Source organism: Styela clava, chromosome 7, assembly GCF_964204865.1.
Source record: "Styela clava chromosome 7, kaStyClav1.hap1.2, whole genome shotgun sequence".
Lineage (NCBI taxonomy): Eukaryota > Metazoa > Chordata > Ascidiacea > Stolidobranchia > Styelidae > Styela > Styela clava.
In genome coordinates this window covers 4,929,457-4,949,712 of record NC_135256.1, presented here as the reverse complement: position 1 = coordinate 4,949,712, position 20,256 = coordinate 4,929,457, and the positions used below count along the sequence as shown (strand labels likewise).

General features: G+C 36.9%; 1 protein-coding gene across 1 annotated transcript; it reads right to left on the bottom strand.

The window, feature by feature from the left end:
• Positions 1–3,933: 3,933 nt before the first annotated feature.
• Positions 3,934–15,545, bottom strand: LOC120328685 (DNA repair nuclease APEX1-like). Its single transcript, XM_039395212.2, has 7 exons — positions 15,260–15,545; positions 13,072–13,137; positions 12,593–12,628; positions 11,588–11,764; positions 10,234–10,387; positions 8,345–8,506; positions 3,934–4,994 (listed from the first exon to the last, which is right to left on the bottom strand). Exons 1-7 carry the CDS (start codon positions 15,356–15,358, stop codon positions 4,639–4,641), a joined length of 1,050 nt encoding a protein of 349 aa, XP_039251146.2. The 5' UTR covers positions 15,359–15,545; the 3' UTR covers positions 3,934–4,638.
• Between the last annotated feature and the right edge of the window lie 4,711 nt (positions 15,546–20,256).

The window sequence follows — 20,256 nt, the reverse complement described above, 5'->3', positions numbered from 1 at the left end:
AATAAAATTTGGGTGCTCCTGAAGTATGGGCACCAAGATGTTGCATAACCTGAACCCTAACCTGGTACACAACCTGAGATCAGGTTGTGCGCCATCTTGGTGCGCATACTTCAGGAGGTCCAAAATTTGCATATATGATAAATAAGAACTACAAGCACAATAAGAACTATTAAACAAAGACACTTTTAATTTCATTGCTATGAAATAAGGCGAAATTTTTTGGACACTCTGTATGTCAAAATAAATCAAGTAAGAAACGTTTTATGCAAAGTTACAAACTCCTGAATATTCAAAAATTATTTTTTGTATGCTAATAAAAAATATAACAGTTGCATTATAAATAACACGTACTGGTCCAGAATATGCGTCCCTGCCTAAGACGCCAGCACGACCTCAGTGGGGCTGAGCATTTTCGAATACCTGATGATTTCAGAATCGAATCTCGAGTACTTGGAAGATATGTAATTGTATTAACTGTTTCATTTTAATGTCTCCTAAAGACACATAAATCAGTGAAAATAAGTAATCTATCACTCGGTTAGTTTGCTGAGTGTTCACACACAACAAAAAACATGTTTTATTCATAACTTACTCGAAAGAAAACAAATGTCAGAATTGCATTGCAAAAATATAACATCTATGTATAAAATGAGAATTTCGCCTCAATCTACAAAAAAAATGGCGACGATTCGAAATTCCCGTCTGAACCGATTCGAATAATTTACTATTTAGTTCAAAATGCTCAGCCCTAGACCGCGTTAGCCCGCCTCAACCCTATGGTATCTATAATTGTGGCCTGGGCCAAAGTAGCATGTGGAACAAACGGAAATAATCTGATTTTCCATTCATCGAAGCTACATATGACACAGACAGTAGATATTATAAGCAGAACAACATGCACAATCGGTATGAAGATTACAATAGTTGAAGAATAGGTCAATGAAATTAATATCGATAAAATAATAATTTCGGCACATATTCTAACTCCAGTAAAAATTTTCGTTCTTCGGATAACTTTTCTAATTTTGCCAAAATTTGCCATCACGTGATCTGGTCTATTCATATACTTCTCCATTGGGTAAACAAATAATTGGAACAACACGAGTTGAAAAATAACATGAATCGAACACAAAGAGACGCAATTAATTATGTGTATATCAGACTGAACAATCAACACAGATCCTGACGGTATGGATAACATATCTTCCAAAGAAATAAGAATCAGATATGCAATAAGTATGAAAATTAACGCAAAAAAACTAATTACTTTTACAACTTTACTAAAAAAATGCTTGAGATCAGCCGATTTATACAGTGCCAATTGTCGCCACCACTGTAGAATGTCTAGATACATATAAACGCCTAAATGGAGTGATAATGCCAACTCTAACGGAGTATATTCTAATATTTCCCAATCACCGATCCAACAATCATATTCGTCACCATCCTTAAGTGACGAATTTAAAGCAAATGCGATGAGCATGATGAGAAAGAAAATAAAAATTTCCGCGAGTATTATTGTCCATCTCATAAAGTCATCGTGTACGCCGCATTTCAAACCTTCCAAACGATTCCTCTGTTTTGCTCTCCGGAAAACTTCCCAATTTTCTTCTTGGACTTTGTATTCATAGTAACAAGTAAAAGCAATCAAGTATGCGATGAGCAGAGAAGCTATGGCTGTTAAAACAACAGCTGTAAACCATTGTCGTTGAAAGTTATCTTCATCTACGCCACAATTGATAGTTTCGTTGGAACTGTTGTTAGATATATTCATTTTCAATCTAATATATGTCAGCTGTCGATCGAAATAGAAAGAAAAAAATTGATTTTACCTCGCTAAATTTGAGCCATAACCTGTGATGTGATTCGAAATTCCAAGAACTGGTTTTCTTTTGTATCGATCTCACTGACAACATGTTTCTTCATTTCGGATAAAAATGTATGCCGTACGTTACTTATATTAAAATGACAGGTTTTTACGTAAATCTAATACATGATTTTCTAAACTCCTGACAGTCTCGCATTACCCATACGCTCTGGTCGTCTAACGTCTGAAATCGGAACGTGTTCGTTGATTTGATCACGTCATTGTATGAATGCCAATGGCTCTGAATTTCATAATTGATCATAACCCATTTAGAGACTGTTTTGGAAATGCTCCACGGCTTGAAACAAGACTCTAAAAGTTGTCACTGATATGCAGGCCTACCTTACTTTTTGAGGACAGGAATATTTCAGGTTAGAACTAATTTATTGTTAAGCTGCCAAAAATGAAGTGCATCTTTCGTCCCGCTAAGGTTGTGTCATTTTCCTTTTTATCAAATTAAGGATCTAAATTCCGTCAATTTAAATCACGACGTATTCTTGGCCGATTCTGAAATAAGACTTAAAGTCACTTTTCTGTACTGAATCTACTTTTAACTGATTCAAACCAAGATTTGTATCGGGGGGTATATCATCGCGGAAGTAAATCCGGTTAAAACCGTCCGTGACTGAAATTTCTTTTTTTTTGAAAAATACCTTTTGTGACGCTTGGGCCCATTTCTATTGACTACTTGAGTTTCGCAAGCAGTGAAGATTGATTCTTAAAGTTTGAATAGTGCAGGAAGTGACTTTATCCCACCGAAACCCAACAAAGAATGAGAAAAATAAAATATTCAATACCACTGCTGACACCCAAGCAACAACATGCACAATATGCATGACCTTTCAAAACATGATTTCATCTCTGTGAAACTAGTTACGTAACGTTTTATCTAAGAAGGCTTGGCAATTCAATAGTAAAATAATTCAAAATACCTGTGGTTATAACTTGCTTAATCGAGTCTGTCGCCATAGGATAGCATTGTTGTTGAAACCAAATTCGTGGATAATTTACAAATTTTTCTGTTTGCAGTTTTTTTGGTGCTCCCGTAGTATGTGTACCAAGATGGCGCACAACCTGATAACTCTAACTTGGTATATATACTATGTTCAGGTTGTGCGCCATCTTGGTACACATACTACGGGAGCGCCGTTTATTTATTACACAAATGAATATACACTTGATGCGAACAAAAACTAGGAAAAAAAGCATTGAATGGCATTTCACTGTGAAGGGGGGCGCGAATAAAACAAAGTTGGTTATCGAACAGCGACACGCGTGAAAAAGGTCTAAACTTTGATACAAGTTGAATAGAAAGAAGTAGAACAAATATATGTAATTAAAATGATTAATGTCCAAAAACAAAATCTGTTACAAAAAAGGGGCTTAGCCAACTACAGGATTCTGCCTTCTGCAGTCGTCTTGGGGAAATTTAACGATGTAAGATATGGGAAGAATTTTTCTCCGCTCCAAGGTCGGGGAAATATCCGATATGAAATCGGTAGCAATCAGTTGTGATTTTAATAAACTTGCTTTGCAGGTTGTACTGCTCAGACAAGAATTTAAATTTATGTGCATACATAGGATAGGGTTTGAATACTTATCCCGGATGAGCGGGGGTTGTAGGTAGGCCGACTTAATCATATGGCGAACCACGGCCTCTTGTTCGATTACCAAATCCATGCTGAATATGGGATCAGTTAGCCAGTTTTCAGATGCATCAACTTGATAAGCCCGTGGGGACCTCCAGAAGTATGCGCACCAAGATGGTGCACAACCTAAACATAGTATGTGTGTATCGGTTAGGATTCAGGTTGTGCGACATCTAGGTGCGCATATATATGATTAAACTGTCTTTTCGGCTTTCTCTCTCCCGGGATAAATACGCAAATCCTCATCCTGGAAAGCTGACATGGTCTGGTTACTAAACGAGAGCCTGTGGAACGTCATATAAATGAATAGTTTGGTCACCCTTCTTCCTCCGGGAATATTCTATTCTAATACCAAATCAGCAGATGTCGCATTATAGTAGTCAGCGATTGGCTGAATTTTTAACTAACAAATTCAAATTTTCAATGAAAAGTACTTTATTACAAAATCAGTACAAAAGGGCTCAGTGACAATAAAGTAATTAATAATGAACAAAGAAATTGGAAATAGCTGAAATCAATAAACACTCATGGCAGTGGAAAGATGAGAAAATGAGTCATGTTTTAAAAGAATACCTGAAAAATTATGTTTATGTGGGCAAGGATGAGCGGGTAGAGAGGGCATATTGGATTTGTTGAAGTATTTTTTGTTTTCACCAATATGAGATATTCCCTTATGGAGGTTTAGTATGAGAGTATTGTGATGCTATTATTATATACCAGTGACACACACAGAAGCAGTACAAAATACTGATAATACATATGGGTGTTATACACAAAAAAGCAGTTGAAATACACATAATTAGGTTATAAACAAAGTAGAAGCAGTGACGCAGCCAGGGTGCAGTTTTCAGGGCTGCAACTCTTCCCCCATCCCACCCCGCCCTTTTAAAAAAATTTGAAAAGACAGAATAAGTCTAATAACTTGTTCGATTTGCACAGGGCTGATTCTGTTGAAATCGGCTGTTTGCTTTCGTCAGTGTCAAGTGGGTATAAAGTCATGAATATTGGGTTCGCAAATTCTCAAATTATATTGAACCCAAATAATTGGCAAGTCATTTTATTTGCATCGATCATGGGTTGAATAATTGACGCAACAGAAAATCATTACAGACTGAAAGAGACTCAGTTCAGGCTCATTGTGAGAGACAGTGGGCAATGGTCACTACCCATCACATCAGAGTGAATCACATTATCACAAATGTCTTTGTTTAATCTCTCAGAAATAACAAAATAATCCAACCTCCAACCGACATTTTTAGCACGAGCGTTCCCCATGTAAGTCCAAAATGTATAAGCACCCGCTCTGTCTGGATAAAGCAAGCGGAATGAATCGGAAAACCCTTGTTTTAACAACTCGGTGAAGCCGTCTCTTTCCTGTTGTGTGAATCCCGCTGTTTTCTTGTAGGTTTTTGGGTTCTTAAGGTCAATTTCTTGATGTGATACGTTGAGATCGCCACACAGAATCACAGGCTTCTTTCCTGTAATAATACAAAACGTAAAATTAAACAAATTACTTTTTACTCAGGTTTTCTTTACGCAAGGTCCCCCAGTCCTATCTAAAAAGAGACTTCATTGCTACCACTGCTCGGTTACTGCTTCTTCCATCATCCAGCCATGTATCTGAAAAAAACTAGAGGCTTGCGCTAAGCGTTAGGCATACGTTCGTCACCGCATAATATAGCAGGTATGAATTCCATGCGAGAATAGATATGTTCGAGTGGATTGCTGGACTCCTCGCCGCTGTAGGGTGGTTTGTGTAACTGCCGGTCGGTTACGGTTTCCTGCACCATCAAGTCCATGCTTTCGATAACAAATAACTAGTTAACTAGTCCCATTCCCAACCTGGACTGGTAACTGGCCGAGAGGCCGTGGTTTGCCATATGATTAAGCCGCCTTATAAATATGTAAATCTTATCCTAACTACTTCCATTCCCGGCTTTGACTGGTAACTAGGTGAGGAGGGAGATTCGCAATATGATTCCGATTCTTAGTCTTTCATCTCTCCCGATATAAATATGAAAATCTTATCAGAAAGAGAAACACATAAATGCGTGAACACGACGTCGTTTTTTGGTTGACTACAGTTACAAATATTTGGTATATGTCAAGCTTTGAGAAAGCACAGAGTCCAAATTTAGTACAGTGCATGATATTGGTTTGTCAACAAAGCCACCCTGATTAATAATAACAGTAACAATCAATATTTTTGAACTTACAAATGGGGGCTCCCGAAGTATGCGTACCAAGACGGCGGACATCGGAATGTAATATGTGTACTAGGTTAGGGTTAGGCCATAATTTTAGGTATAAATACTACGGGAGGCTCTTGGCTAGTCTTCGAACTGATAATAGGACTAAAATAAGGAAAATTGGAAAAAAATTATCGCCTAACCCTAACCTGTTACCAATGTTACGTTCCGATGTCCGCCATCTTGGTTCGCATACTTCGGGAGCACCTACAAATGCTTGAACCTTGGGTGTCGCTGCTTGATAACCAGTTTTGAATCACCATGACTTCCCTTCCCCAGTAAGATTGTGTGTTAAATTCAAGTGTTTTAATTTTGCAAGCTACTTTTCTACTGGATGGGGGTAATAATAAACTATGGCTATGACCCATCATAGAGCACTGTTGAACAAGAATTGATCCTATAGATCAGGGGTTCTCAAACTTTTGGTGTTGCGGAGCCTTCGAAGTGGTTGACTATTATTCACGGAGCCCCAAAATAAATTTTAAAATTGTTACTTTCCGATTAATATTACTGAGTAAGTTAAAAGTACTTTACTTCATTTAATTGCTAAACCTTTTTTAATAGGGTTAATACAAGTCATAAATAAATCTAAATTTTAAAGATAAATTATACCTATTAAGGCTGTAAATTTGACACTTAACAAACATATTAATAAATTAGGGGTCGAATCTTTTCCCTTTTGATGTTTTTGGAAGACTTAAAGGATCGCTAATAACGTTCGCGATTGCATTTTGTTACAACCGATTGTTTTCGTCAGAGTGACGTGCTTTTCAAACCCCAAACATCCTAATGTCTGTGTTTATTCTCCCTCCCTAAATCTAAATTTCCTTCGGCATATATATGTATTGTTCCACAATGACGACAATAATTGCTTTTTTGTTCTCGTGGGGAATTATGAGTTCAATGTGAAAAACATGTTATTTAAAAATAGGTAAATCCGCAACTCAAATTTCTTGATTGAAAAGCGGAATTATGAAATATATATTGAAACTAAAACTTAAAACGAAAGATACCACTATAAGTTTTGTTTCTGCAGATTCGTGACAGATTAAAAACGCTTTTTTAGTCGTTGTAATCACAAAATTTGGTGTTATGTTAGGTTTTCTTTGGTTATCCATCGTAGTAACTAAAATCGAAACACAGTCAATTGTGCGCGTGATGTGATGTAGCTACCTGCAATAAAATAAATTTCAATCTTCGTATTTTGCCCAGACCTTGTGATTTTTTAAACGGCGATATCTTGCAAAGAATCGGAGTGGCGGACCTGCGATGGGGCGGAGTTAGTGTTGAAAAAATGGCTCAAATTTGTCGAATTCGCTATTATCTGCCGCTCTATCTGTCATGATTACGATTTAATCAGGACGGGCACAAATATCTTATCAGACTACTGGCACCAGTAGTAGGTATGTTCTTTTGTGGACAATATATATATATGACTCTGCTTCTAATATCTTATGATAACAGCGTCGTTCAGGATAAACGGTATTCCAGAAGAACTTCGTTCACTTAACTTCGTTTCATTGTTTCTCATTTCATGTCCGCGGATTGTCGTGGTAATTTGAGAAGTAATGATTTTTATTGTTGTGAGTCGGCACAACTGCAGGTTACATTGAACCCAATTAAACCAATAAACAAGTCATTTCAAAATGCCCGCATCGGTCATGGGTTGCACAATTGTAAATTGTACTCATTGAGTTTTAACGCCGACCTGGTGATTTTTGAAACGGCGATATCTCGCATAATAATAATCTCGAGTGCGAAAGAACAAATCATATTTGACAAATCCCTAAAATACGATTTCATTTTATTTATAGTTGACAGTTTATCACGTATTTTATGGTATTTTAGAATAGTAAACTTTTATTTCAGTAATCTCGAATCAAACGTGAGTAACGATGAGTACCATTAAATTATTATGATAAGACATTTTAAATGCTCGCATCATTCATGGATTGAATATTTTACGCAGCAGAAATCTCGTTATCCGCTGGAAATTTTTTTTTAGTCTAGAAGAGTGTTCCGCGGAAATTTCCGACTTCAATATTGAACCCTTCTCCCTCTTAAAAATCCTGGCTGCGCTCCTGCTTATAAATAATTTTTGAATTCCGCCTCTATGCCATATTTCGTGGCTATATTGAACAATTACGAAATTAGCCAAGTCAGTATTTTGAAAAGTAATCGAATAGCTCGCGGAGCCCCTGGGTTTCTCTCGCGGAGCCCTGGGGCTCCGTACGGAGCACTTTGAGAACCTATGCTATAGATCATTTGGTTATTGTTATTCTTTTTCTTGTTGTTGCGAAAAAACATTCTCTATAACTCTATGAATAATTGTTTGGAAAATTTCTGTGGGCCCTATGGATTTTTTTTTTCAGGTGATTAAAATTAAAAATTGCGCACCTTGTGACAGATCAATGTTTGCTGTGGTTGCGATTTAGTGACAAGGGAAGATTATGGTACAGTACCCTAACAGTTTAGATTACCACTGTGGCAGATTGCACAGCCCATACTACTTTGTGTCAATATATTTGAAAATGGCTCTCTTGTTAAATAACAGTTAAAAAAGTAGAATAAACTCGTACCATCCAATTTCTTGAGATAATCTTGAAAATCTTTATTCCATTCTTGTCTATAATCTAGGCGTACTAATTTACGTCCAGAGTTTGGTACGTACGAACAAACAAGATAAAACTTCTCAAACTCGGCAGTTATTGTTCTTCCTTCTTTGCTGTGCTCAGGTTTGTCTGAAAACAAATTATGTTTTATCAATAACTCACTACAGAAATTGTGTTGGAAAATTAAAGCTTTTATCAAAATAAATTTGGAGTATTCACCTCAACAATTGGCGGAAGGAAGAAAAACAAGATGGCAGCGATTCAAAATTTCGCTCTGAACCGATTCGAATATTGTCCATTCGATTCGAATTAGAGCTCGACCGACATATCGGCCCGATATTGGTGTTTGCCGATATATCATATCGGCAGTAAACCGCCGAAATATATAGGCAATACTCGTGCTACGTGCTTCAACGACTCTCGCCCTGCATAACTGGTTTCCCAATATTTCTCTTGCTTTCATTTTGCGTTAAATGTGTCTCTCCCAATTCCCGGTGGCATAGGACTAGCCATTTCATGCATGGTCATAACTAAAAAGTAATTATCCCGAGTAACATTTAAAAATACATTTTCGAGTACACAATGAGAAAAAGGCAAATTTGGTATGGACAGAAAACGCTAGTTCTATAAATAGAACCGATTTGAAGCTGGTGAGTTAGTAATCACAGAAACATGGTACAGATAGAGGTAGCTCAAAGTAATAATGTAATCAAATAGTTCCGAATTTGTGACCTTCCCAAATTTAATTTTGAAATTCTCGGGCAACAGTTTTAAAATCTCAATCCATTATAATTGACTAATATAAGGTATATCTCTGGAAACATAGTTATTGGAAAAAGCAGCAGTATTTCACATGTAACTGCACATAAATTATCACAAAAATATGAGGATTTTATCATTATCATGATTCACTTTAAAATATATCAATTTATAATTTTCCAATACCCTTAACATATGCTCACAGTTGTATTTAAAAACATCAGACTAACAATTCTTTTACCTGGAAAAGGCTAGACTGATATTGAAGTTGCAGGTAAAGTTACAGAACAACAACTATTCAAGCATTAACTAGAGTTAGTTAAATTAAAGTCTTACTGCAATGATATTAAATATCAAAATGAAACTACAGACTCACGAGGTACATCATAAAAGCCCATTTTGTGGCTCGCAATATGATTTATATTAATATCAGCATAGACGCCAAAAAGTTATATCGGTCGAGCTCTAATTCGAATATTCGATTTGAAATGACCAGCCCTAGTTCGTACGATTTATTGTAAAAACATATCAATCCGCGATTTAAACTTCCATCCTTTTCACACCGAATATTGGGACATGAACCTGCCATAAACTGACATATCGTTACCATGAAAGTCTCGCACTACTGTTATGTGATGGGCACATGTCGCACAAGTCTGTTAGGCCAGTAAGGTTTTGTACATGTATCGCGCCTCTGGTATACTGTTTACTGGAAATGTTTTATGCAGATGCTGTTACATTTTTGGGCACTCCCGAACTATGTGAACCAAGATGGCGGACACCGGAATGTAGTATATGTACCAGGTTAGGGTTATGCCATATTTTATTCAGATTTTCCTTACCGGTATTTTAGTTCATTACGAGTAGGGGACTGTCTGTGTTGACCAAGTGAATTACCCCTGACCATAGGTTCCAGTCCCTTCACACAACTTGATGTAAAATAGGCGAACAAATTAGTTACCCCCATTATTGGTACACATACTTCTGTAGCGCTCCAAAATTTTTTTGGTTCAGCATCGCTCACCCAATTTATTACGCAATGAAAGAGCAGTCGTCAATAGCTTCATAGTTAACTCGCCAGTAATTCATTCACAAACCTGGGATCCCAAAATCAACATTGCTTGGTTTCATTCTAGAAATAATGGCAACTCCGCCATGGCCTGGTTTTTCTCCCGCATTCCAATAGGCATATTCATATCCCTCAATGTCTTTCAAATCATCAGGAAGTTTTTTCTCTTCACATTTGGTTTCCTATTTCAAAAAATGTTGATCCCAAAATATGTGTACCAAGATGGCGCCTGATCTTAGTATGTGTACTGTACCAGGTTAGAGTTTAGGTTGTGCGTCATCTTGGTACACAAACTTCCGGAGCGCCAAAAAAGACCTATTTTTGCTTCGTTTTGCAACTTTTTCGACAAGATGCTTCTGTGTACATTTTGCTTAGAAACGTCTTGTACAAGCAACCACTAACACCTAACGACGATGTTATTTTCGAAATAACGGAATCTTTCCGGTTTAGAATTACAATTGCCTACACCAGCGGTTCCCAAACTATGGGTCACACCCACTGGTGGGTCGCAAAAGGAATTTTAGTGGGTCGTGAAAAGATGTAGAAAGCTTTGATTAATTATACTGGTTATTAGGATCGGTGGCGACTCGAATACGTAAATCTTCAAAAAAACAAAAGAATAAATTGAATTTAAATTCTAATCTGTGAAAGTTTCTATTTTACGATCTTATCAAAGGAACAAAAATTTGCCACACAAAGAATGACCATGTGGCTTTTTGCGCATAGCAGTTTTGTACACTGTAAGCACTTCTTACCGTGTTTCCCAGAAATTTAGACAGGATTTAGATTTATTTTCTTTTAAAGAAGAACACTATGTTTTTTTTTGAAGAGGTCTTTTGTGTTCATTTATCAAAAATAACATTGTAGAAAACGAGATGGGTCGCCATAAGCTGTAGTAATAAATAGTGGGTCCCAATTCTAAAAAGTTTGGGAGCCACTGGCCTACACAATTTATCACACTCTGGGTGAGGGTGTGAGTGGAACCCGAGGCCTCCAACAGCCAGGCCATCGCACCACTTCCACTCAACGATTTCACACTTTAAAACAGCGGTTTCCAAAGTTGATTGACATGGGGGGCAAAACTCAAAGCAGAAGGACATCGCGGGCCGGAAGAATGAGTGACCGTAAGGGCATGTAGGCCTGCTGTTGATAATCCTAATACCGTTATAATCAAGATACTGATATAATTGAATTGTCACGAATATACACAACTGCGATAATGACGTAACAATCGGTGGTATCTAGAATGCAATAAAGTAGAAACAAAGTGTTAAAACTATTCCCTTCAAGTTCGGTGGGCCATATTAACTCGCTACCTGGGCCATTATTTGCCCATGGGCCGCGGTTTGGGAAACACTACTTTGAAGGCTTAAAAACGTTACCTGTAAGCATATAATATCTGCATCACAATTCAGAAACCATTTATGACCTTCTTTCTTCACAAGAGCTCTTAGTCCTGCAACATTCCAAGAAACAATTTTTGTGTTAAATTTTCTTCCATCAGAAGTTAGTTCTTTCATCGGATAGGTTTTAACTTCAGGTACTTTGTCTCCGGAATCCTACATGGCATAGAACTCAAGATAAAGCCTTTAAATGATGCTAATTATAATTATCTATGCTGGAAATATAGGGTTGTGAAGTTGGAGAAATTCGACCTCCTGATAAACAAAAATTCAAGACGCCACATAATTTTGGTAACGTAACAATATTTAAGCTCAATGGTCCTCAATCGGTAGACAAGATTTTGAAGGGTCGTTGAGCAAATAAAAATATTTGTTAGATTTGATATTGCTCGCTTTTTGGTTATTTACATTTTATTTTGGATATTTGTGTTCCATCCGGTTCCATTACATTTAAACCCACGTACATATGAACCCATGACAATTGCACCTGCATACTATTGCACCTATGGAATTTTTTTGTTTTTCGGATAGTTGAACCCATACTAACCCTAACCCATGGGGTTTAGCACCCGTATATAGATTCAACCTGCGGATATAAACATGGGTTCAAATGTACGTGGGTTCAAATGTACGGTCACCATTCCATCCACGTAATTTCATAATTTTTTTTTAATAAAACACACTTTATCCTTACTATTTGTTATTTGTAGCTTATTGTTAGCTAAATATTTGTTTAGATGGGCCGCAGACTTGACAAATTCTGAGAGGGGGCAAATGAATTTTGCTGCTAACTATGAATTGATGCGGGCTTCAAGAAAACCTAATTCTTTGTGATATTATCGAATTCAAACTTCCAAAGTTGCCTTTTTGTCTTTGAACCTGAATTCAAAAGTACTACTTTGCATACCCAGTCCACCATAATCCAATTCACAGAATTTTGAATCAGTTACACTAAAAGAACCCCCAAAAAAATAACCATCTTACCTGGCCTATTGTAGCGTCTTTATAGTTGGTTTTGGCCTGCAAAGATATGAAAATATATATACTGTATTTTCTGACTAATAAGCCTATTTTTGGCGTGACTTTCTGAGTCAGCTTATCGGGCAACTCGACTTATTTTTTTCTAGGGATTTGAACCATAAAATATCGGAAAAGGTATCATGTCTTTCCAGATGGTTTCAATAAAATCTAGAATATCAGTGATGTAATTATTATATTAAAAATCACAGCACGTTTGTGCGCTTCAAACGCAAAAGCGAATTACTAACACCCTCATGTGTAAATACATCATAGAGGGAATGCATTGGCATGTAACTGAGGGAAAATACAATCGATGCAGTTACCCTACGACGATGATGATTTCGGCAATCCTCTCGCACATAGGCTAATTATTCTACACAAGATTCGAACCTGCGAACTTACAGACGGTAATCGTAGGTGCGATCCGAAAAGCACAAACTCACCTTCTTATTAACAATTTCTTCTTCATTAGCTGAACTTTCTGCTGCTCTTTTTTCAGTTTTTTGTTTCTGTCAAAATTTTCAATATTTTTAGTGAAGGATAGATTGGTTAAGTTTATTTAGTCTCCATAATAAAAAATGATGAAAAAAAAAAAAAATTGATTCCAAATCAGGAGAGCAAACAAAACCTCGAGTAAGGGTTAAAACAAACAGATTTTAAATTGAATGATGCTGTTAAAATAGGTGTTACCGGTACATGTAGTGGTGAGAATCAAATTTTTATGCCAGCCGGCTCCATCACAAAAGTCAAATTTTTTAGCCGGTTCTGTTACAAAATTTTATTTTTTTAGCAAATAAACTAATTATTTTCAATAATTTCCTAATTGACATAACTGGTATGTGCGAACTTGATCATTTCACATTTTGAGAAGAAACATGCGAGCTACTTGATCTCAAAAATTCTGTGAGACTTTCTATAGCAGGAGTCTGCAACTACTTCATGGCGTGACACAAATTTTTTTTTTTCTAACTTTTTGCGATAGAAAGCCAGTGAACAATTTGGACTACCCAAGCACACTATTCAACTTTGCAAGTTGCTTCAGCTAGCTGTGACACTAGTCAATTCAGTGACATTAGTGATGTAACAAGATGTCGGAAAGATTTTCTGTTATTTTTAGGACGAAACAACACCAAATGCGATTTTTCGATTACCCTTCATCAAAGGGACGCGGGCCACAGATAATGAGACTGCGGGCCACATGTGGCCCGTAGGCCTGGGTTTGGACCACCCTGGCCCAGCCTATCAGATCTATTTTTAGACTAATTTTTGATTACTGCAATCAAGAAGACAAAATGACTATTGAGTTATTTGATTTAGACTTAGCCTATATTTACCAAAACACAACTAAAAACTAACAAATAGCACACGAAAATGAGGTAACATTCACAACCATGAAAATATGTCTGACACAAAAGTGTCTGAGATGCTGGCATGCTGCTAAAACGTTTATTGTTACTTTAAATTTTGCACTTATGCTGAATGGCCAATGTTACGGCAGTAAATAAGGATGTTGAACATCCATAAATATAATTAGAGGTTTACAAAGTTGTAGTTGCTTATATTTATGGCTAATTTAATTGTTGTGCGACCCAGAGTGGAGGGTTTATGGGTCGCGATCCCATACGGTACGGTATTTGAGGACCCCTGTTCTATAGAACCGGCTGAATCACACCACTGGATACATGTTTACACACCTAAATAATAGGAAAAATGTGAGATACTTCCAAGGTTAATATAACGATCAGTAGAGGTTGCGCGAGACTAACTCCCAATCCTTTCTCTATGCCTTTGCATTTGGTCAGATGAAACGTTACAGAAATATATTTGTGTTAGTGTGCAGCAGGACTCTTGAATTGCATATTATGGTATTTTATTCCTGCTACAGCATCCTTGCATTACATGCATACGGATCCACTAGCGCAAAGGCATAGAGAAAGGATTGGGAGTTAGTCTCGCGCAACCTCTACTGATCGTTATATTAGCCTTTTTCGCGTGACTTCTGTATCCGAATGGATCCTGCCAAACTCCGGACTCGACAACTACCACAAGAAAAGAATTTAGAAGCAATACTAAAAAGAATTCAACGCCTTTAAAAGAATCACATTATAAGGACCCTGGCTATCAAGATCTGAGCCTAGAACACATTGATAAATGTTCTAGTGAAACTTATTGTGAAATCAAGCACGCCGCGGAACAATTATTCCATGCTCAGAACCGATTGCATTTTTTTATTTCGCAATCTGTTTCTGAATATCAATAATTGTTTTTTCATTGTTTGCTCACAATTAATTTCAAACAAATTTATTTATCGCCATATTTAAACTGCATGATTGCTCTTTTCTTGTCATTGTTGTAAACTGCTTGTCTGAGGAAGTCTGATTTTGGTCAGATGAAACGTTACAGAAATATATTTGTGTTAGTGTGCAGCAGGACTCTTGAATTGCATACTTCCAAGGTGCCGGTAAATTACCCAACAACACAAAAATATATCGCAAATTGCCGGTACGGTACCGGTTCACCTCAGTCTTCTGCAGTCATAGCAGTCTGCCAGTGGTGTAGCGGCACTGCACCATAATATCACCCAGTATAATTCTGTAATTAAAATAAAATAGTACAGCAAACATAGCTTACCTTGGCCATATTGCATAACCATGAACGAACAAAAATATGGTGACTTAATTGCGTTACTGTGATACTAGAAATTGCCCGAACGAATATTTGCAGGCTCATAAATGCCGCTTATCAGGGCTCACGCACGTGTCGGTCTCTCTGTCGAAGGGGGGGCGTCAGATGGCCTGGTGATCTTCGTGTTGAGTGAATATAAAATGAAAAGATATTTTTTAATTTTATTTTAAACAAATCGTGCTTCTCAGTCGCCCAACAATTTGTTGTGTAAAACATTTGTTTATTTTTCGTTCAAATGATACTGGTCTGGCCAGCTACTTGGCTCGTAGTCAGGAAACAGAACGCCCTCCTCTACTACCTGCTGATCAGGGGCGGACACCCGGGGGGGGGGGGGGGGGGATGGGGTGTCAATTTAATACATGTCAATTTAATACATGTTGTTTCCGCCTTACGAAATTATCATTTTCGAAAAGTGCGATAGTCAAGCGCAATTAAACAGTTAATAGTTACCGATATTATAACTGTTTTCTTACAATAATGTGGACCAGAGCGCCTTCGGAGCACCTCATATTTTCGTGAAACATGCGCGCCCGCACGGGTAATACTCCGTCTTCAAACGCATCGCCGATCACGCGCAACGGTTTAGCACAACTAATTCATTTTTGTACAATTTATTATGATTTTCTCATTGTCAAAATCTTTCAATAGTGTTATTGTTGGCACTTGCGAGAGAAGTGAAAGAGGCAAACTGTGTTTCATTACAACAATTAATTATTATCGCTAAAAAATTAACTAGATCTAAAGTTGTTATAAACAATTTTCACCGCTGGACGTATCTTTTCATGTTATGGATTTCGTGCAAGGCCCAACATAATTTGCGGGCAAAGATCAAAGCATTTACTATGTCGAAAAGTTGAAAAGCGATAATATAAAATACTAAAAACAAAAATGTAAACAATATAAGTTTTGTTGAGGCCCGCGACAGTCTATAAACGCTTTTCTAGGCATCGAAAATCGCAAAATTTCGTGTGCCTACGGCACAAATTATGTTTGCTTGACCTTTAAAAACATTTCGTCACTAAAATCGAAACACGGTCAATTGTGAGCGGGATTTGCCTTTTTATCCATTACTTTTAAATTGACGTCGTAAAATTTTCGTGTTAACAAACAAAGCTGAGAACGCGACTTTTCCCCGGTTTGTGATGATATATAAGATAATTAAAGTATATTCGATCACTTTTTGTATTTATTTATGTATTTTTATTGTACTGAAATAACTTTTACTACGTGAGAATTGACAGAAAATTTACGGATTTTTCGAAAGGTTTTATCTTTAAAAATAATCGGAGTGACAACATTGCGATTGAGCGGAGCCAGTGTGACATGTACATCTCAAATTTATCGAATTCGCAAAATAGCAAAAATACGGATCAAAACAATATATAAACGGGCAGTTTACCACACATTTTTATGTCCGCGGATTGCCGTCGTGTTTTAGAGTGGCTCTTGTTTTGTCGAATCAACCGCAGTTTAAATTGAAGACAATTAAATTAATAAATCAAGACATTTTTATTATGCCCGTATCGGTCTTCGATTACTTGGCACAAGTGAAAAATCATTTTTCGTTGATAAAGTCAGCTCTTTTAACAAGTGGCGTAATCGCGGCGACTGTTCCACGTGGATTTCGAGGCGGTGAATTTGTATTTTTGATTTACTAGTATACTTTATAATTATTTTCATTGTATGAATTAAAATTGTACTACATGGGATTTTATATCAGATATTGAGATTTTTGTTACGGCGGTAACGAGTTCGGAAGATTGCAAAAATAGGTATCAAAATTAAATACATCAGGCAGCTTATCTCATATTTTTAGGCAAACATATCACCGTGTTACTTTAGTTTAGTAATATTTTTATTTTGACGTAAAAAGTCGCAACCGCGAGTTACGTTGCACACTATTAAATTAATATATAAGAACATTTTAGAATCTCGTGGCTGTCATGGATCGACAGAAAAATCCTTATACGCTTAAATAGGCGGCTCTTTTAACGAGCGCGTAATCGCGGTGCTTGTTGCAGACGGCAATGTGAAGTTCCGACTTTGCAAAGTCATTGCGTGAATCCTATTAAATTAATATATAAGAACATTTTAGAATCTCGTGGCTGTCATGGATCGACAGAAAAATCCTTATACGCTTAAATAGGCGGCTCTTTTAACGAGCGCGTAATCGCGGTGCTTGTTGCAGACGGCAATGTGAAGTTCCGACTTTGCAAAGTCATTGCGTGAATCCTGAATGTTATTTCGAGTTCAAATGATGATTTAATAAATCGGCAATAATGGCAATTCTACTAGTCAAATGATAATTCCTTGGTAAAATTTAGGAAAAAAATTCGCACAATAGCTTGTTACCTTGTTTTGCATTTTTAATTTTACGAAACGACGTTAGTGCGCTTTATGCAGAACTAGGAATTGAAACAATAACCTAATACTCCTCAATTTGTTATTTTCTGTTTGTTAGCAAGAGCCGTGGGCTAATTCTCGCGGAATTCAAGAAATTGGATCAGTGACGCGCAAGTTCCGTGTCCGAGCAAAGCAGCCCAGGTACTCGATATATCAGTAGCAAAATGACATGCTAATACTTAGAGAATGACATCGACAGGTTATTGTTACGTGACGATACGCGGCGCGGCGCGGCGTTTTTCGGTAGGCGATCCAAGTTCGCCCCCCCAAAATTATGGAAAGTGTCCGCCCCTGCTGCTGATATAACTTTTAACCAAACTTAAGAATTCAATTGTCGCAAATATCATTGCTCGTGCTCGTATCAATGCCACAATCATCAAAGTGATTGAAACGCCAAGAATTTAATTATATTTATAGAATTTATATATCAGGTAAAATTCTAGACCAGACTAGAGCAGGGTTTCCTAAACTGGGGTCCGCGGACCACTGGGGGTCCGTAATCACTGCAGGGGGGGTCCGCAACGGTATGCGAGTTTGATCAATCTTTAATGATTGATTTCAATCAAAAAAAAAATCGTTGCGCAGCGTTTCGAACAAATACGCATTTCTTGCCTTTTGTAACGACTTATATATGTGTGTGGAAAGGAATTTACAGCTCTTACCAATATGACAACAAAATACAGGTCGATAGTTGTCGGAGAGTTTGCTAGATACAAATTGCTCCGACAATTGATAAATTGTGGAATGAAAAGGAACTTCACCCATCACATTAATGTCGCTTGCGTTGTGTTGTAAATGAAACATTATCCTTACTCGTTGATCAGACACAGAAATTGATACGGCATAGGATGGGGGTCCGTAAAAATTGATATTCACAAATAGGGGTCCGCTGCCGAAAAAGTTTGGGAAACACTGGACTAGAGAACAAACTTTGGATCAACTGGAGAATCCCCCTCCCCCTACAGGGGGAAGAATATCTACCCCAAGTTAGACCAACTGTAGAATCTCCACCCCAACTAAGACCAACTGTAGAATCTTCACCCCAACTAAGACCATCTAACCCTAACAAATAATTAGCCCAGGTCAAATAAAGGATCAACTGGTATTATCGGCTTAGGTTGGTTGGGGGAAGGGAATATTTTTTTTTCAGTTGAGAAACGGGATCAACTAAAGAATCTCTACCCCAACTAAGATCAACTGAAGAATCCCCCCCTTCCAGGTGAGTCCAACTCAACTGAAGAATCTCCTCCCCAGGCGGGTCCAAGGGGAGGGGATATTCAGTTGATCCCAAGATTCCTATTGCAGGAAGTTGAATAATGTCTACTTGACCCGAACCTTGACACGAAATTTCAAGATACAATTGGTTATACTGACCAAACCTCCTTTTCCAACTGAAGAATCAGTCTCTATTGTTTGTAAAACTTATATCCGTAGTCAATAGGAATGTAAACAAGCACGAAGAAGAATTATAAATTTATAAAAGAACAAAACTCAGGGAACGTATGTAAAGGGGCGATGTACAATCGTTTTTGAATGCCTATTGGCTTGTTCACCAATAAATAAAATTGTGAAAAAATCGTTTCTAAAGTATCCTAACCGGCTTATTAATAATATTTCTATTTTATATTTTAGGGAAAACAAAATTTGTAGTCTTATTGCAAATTAATATTCTACTTTTTTTTACAATAATATGCATCGCTTACTGTTTTTGCATTGAATTACCAAGCCTTACATGAAACGTTATGTAACTATAGTTTCACGGAGCTGAAATTAAGAGGTTGGAGTTATTACTTTCCCTATTCACATAAACTTATCAAAAAATTTGTAAAATAACGATATTAATGCTGTAATACCACTTTGATTTTAAATACTAGCTATACAGTAATGGCAAAATGAAATAAAAAAAATTAGAACCACGAATGTTTTAAATTATTTTCGTATTAAATAGCCAAGTCTTAGCTATTAGAAAAAGTTGAAATTATGTCTTTAGGATCGCAAAGATATGCGCAAATGTGACACAAATACTTCAACGTAGGCATACTATACGTATGTACAAGGTCTATGGAAAATAGTTTTACAAAGACATGTGTTCCCTTGTTCATCATTGAATAAAATTATGAAAAAACTCATTCAGGCATAAATATAAATAATATTTCTGTTATATAAACAGACGTCTTCGCGCAAAAAGACAACTTTATTTTTTTCTTGTTTTCTGCGACAAAAATATTCTTTCTGTTTTCGTATTGAATTGTCAAGCCTTAGATAAAACGTTACGTGACTAATATGTTCCACAGAGATGAAGTCATGTTTTGAAAGATCATTCGTATACTGCAGCCTATTGTGCATGGTAGAGCTTTGGTCTCAGAAGCGCTATTGAATATTTTATTTTTATCTTTCCCATTCTTTGTTGGGTTTCGGTGGAATATACGTCACTTCCTGCTCTATTCAAACTTTAGAAATCAATCTTCGCTGCTGGTGAAGCTCAATAGCCAATAGATTTACACACAAGCGTCACAAAGGGTGTTTTTCAGCAAAAGATT

Excerpts from the sequence above, each read along its gene's own strand:
- LOC120328685 (XM_039395212.2), bottom strand. The coding sequence starts at position 15,358 with ATGAGCCTGCAAATATTCGTTCGGGCAATTTCTAGTATCACAGTAACG. Across the intron at positions 10,388-11,587 it reads CAGATATTATATGCTTACAG|GAAACCAAATGTGAAGAGAA; the intron begins GTAACGTTTTTA and ends TTTTTGAAATAG. Across the intron at positions 4,995-8,344 it reads TTATCTCAAGAAATTGGATG|GAAAGAAGCCTGTGATTCTG; the intron begins GTACGAGTTTAT and ends GTATTATTACAG.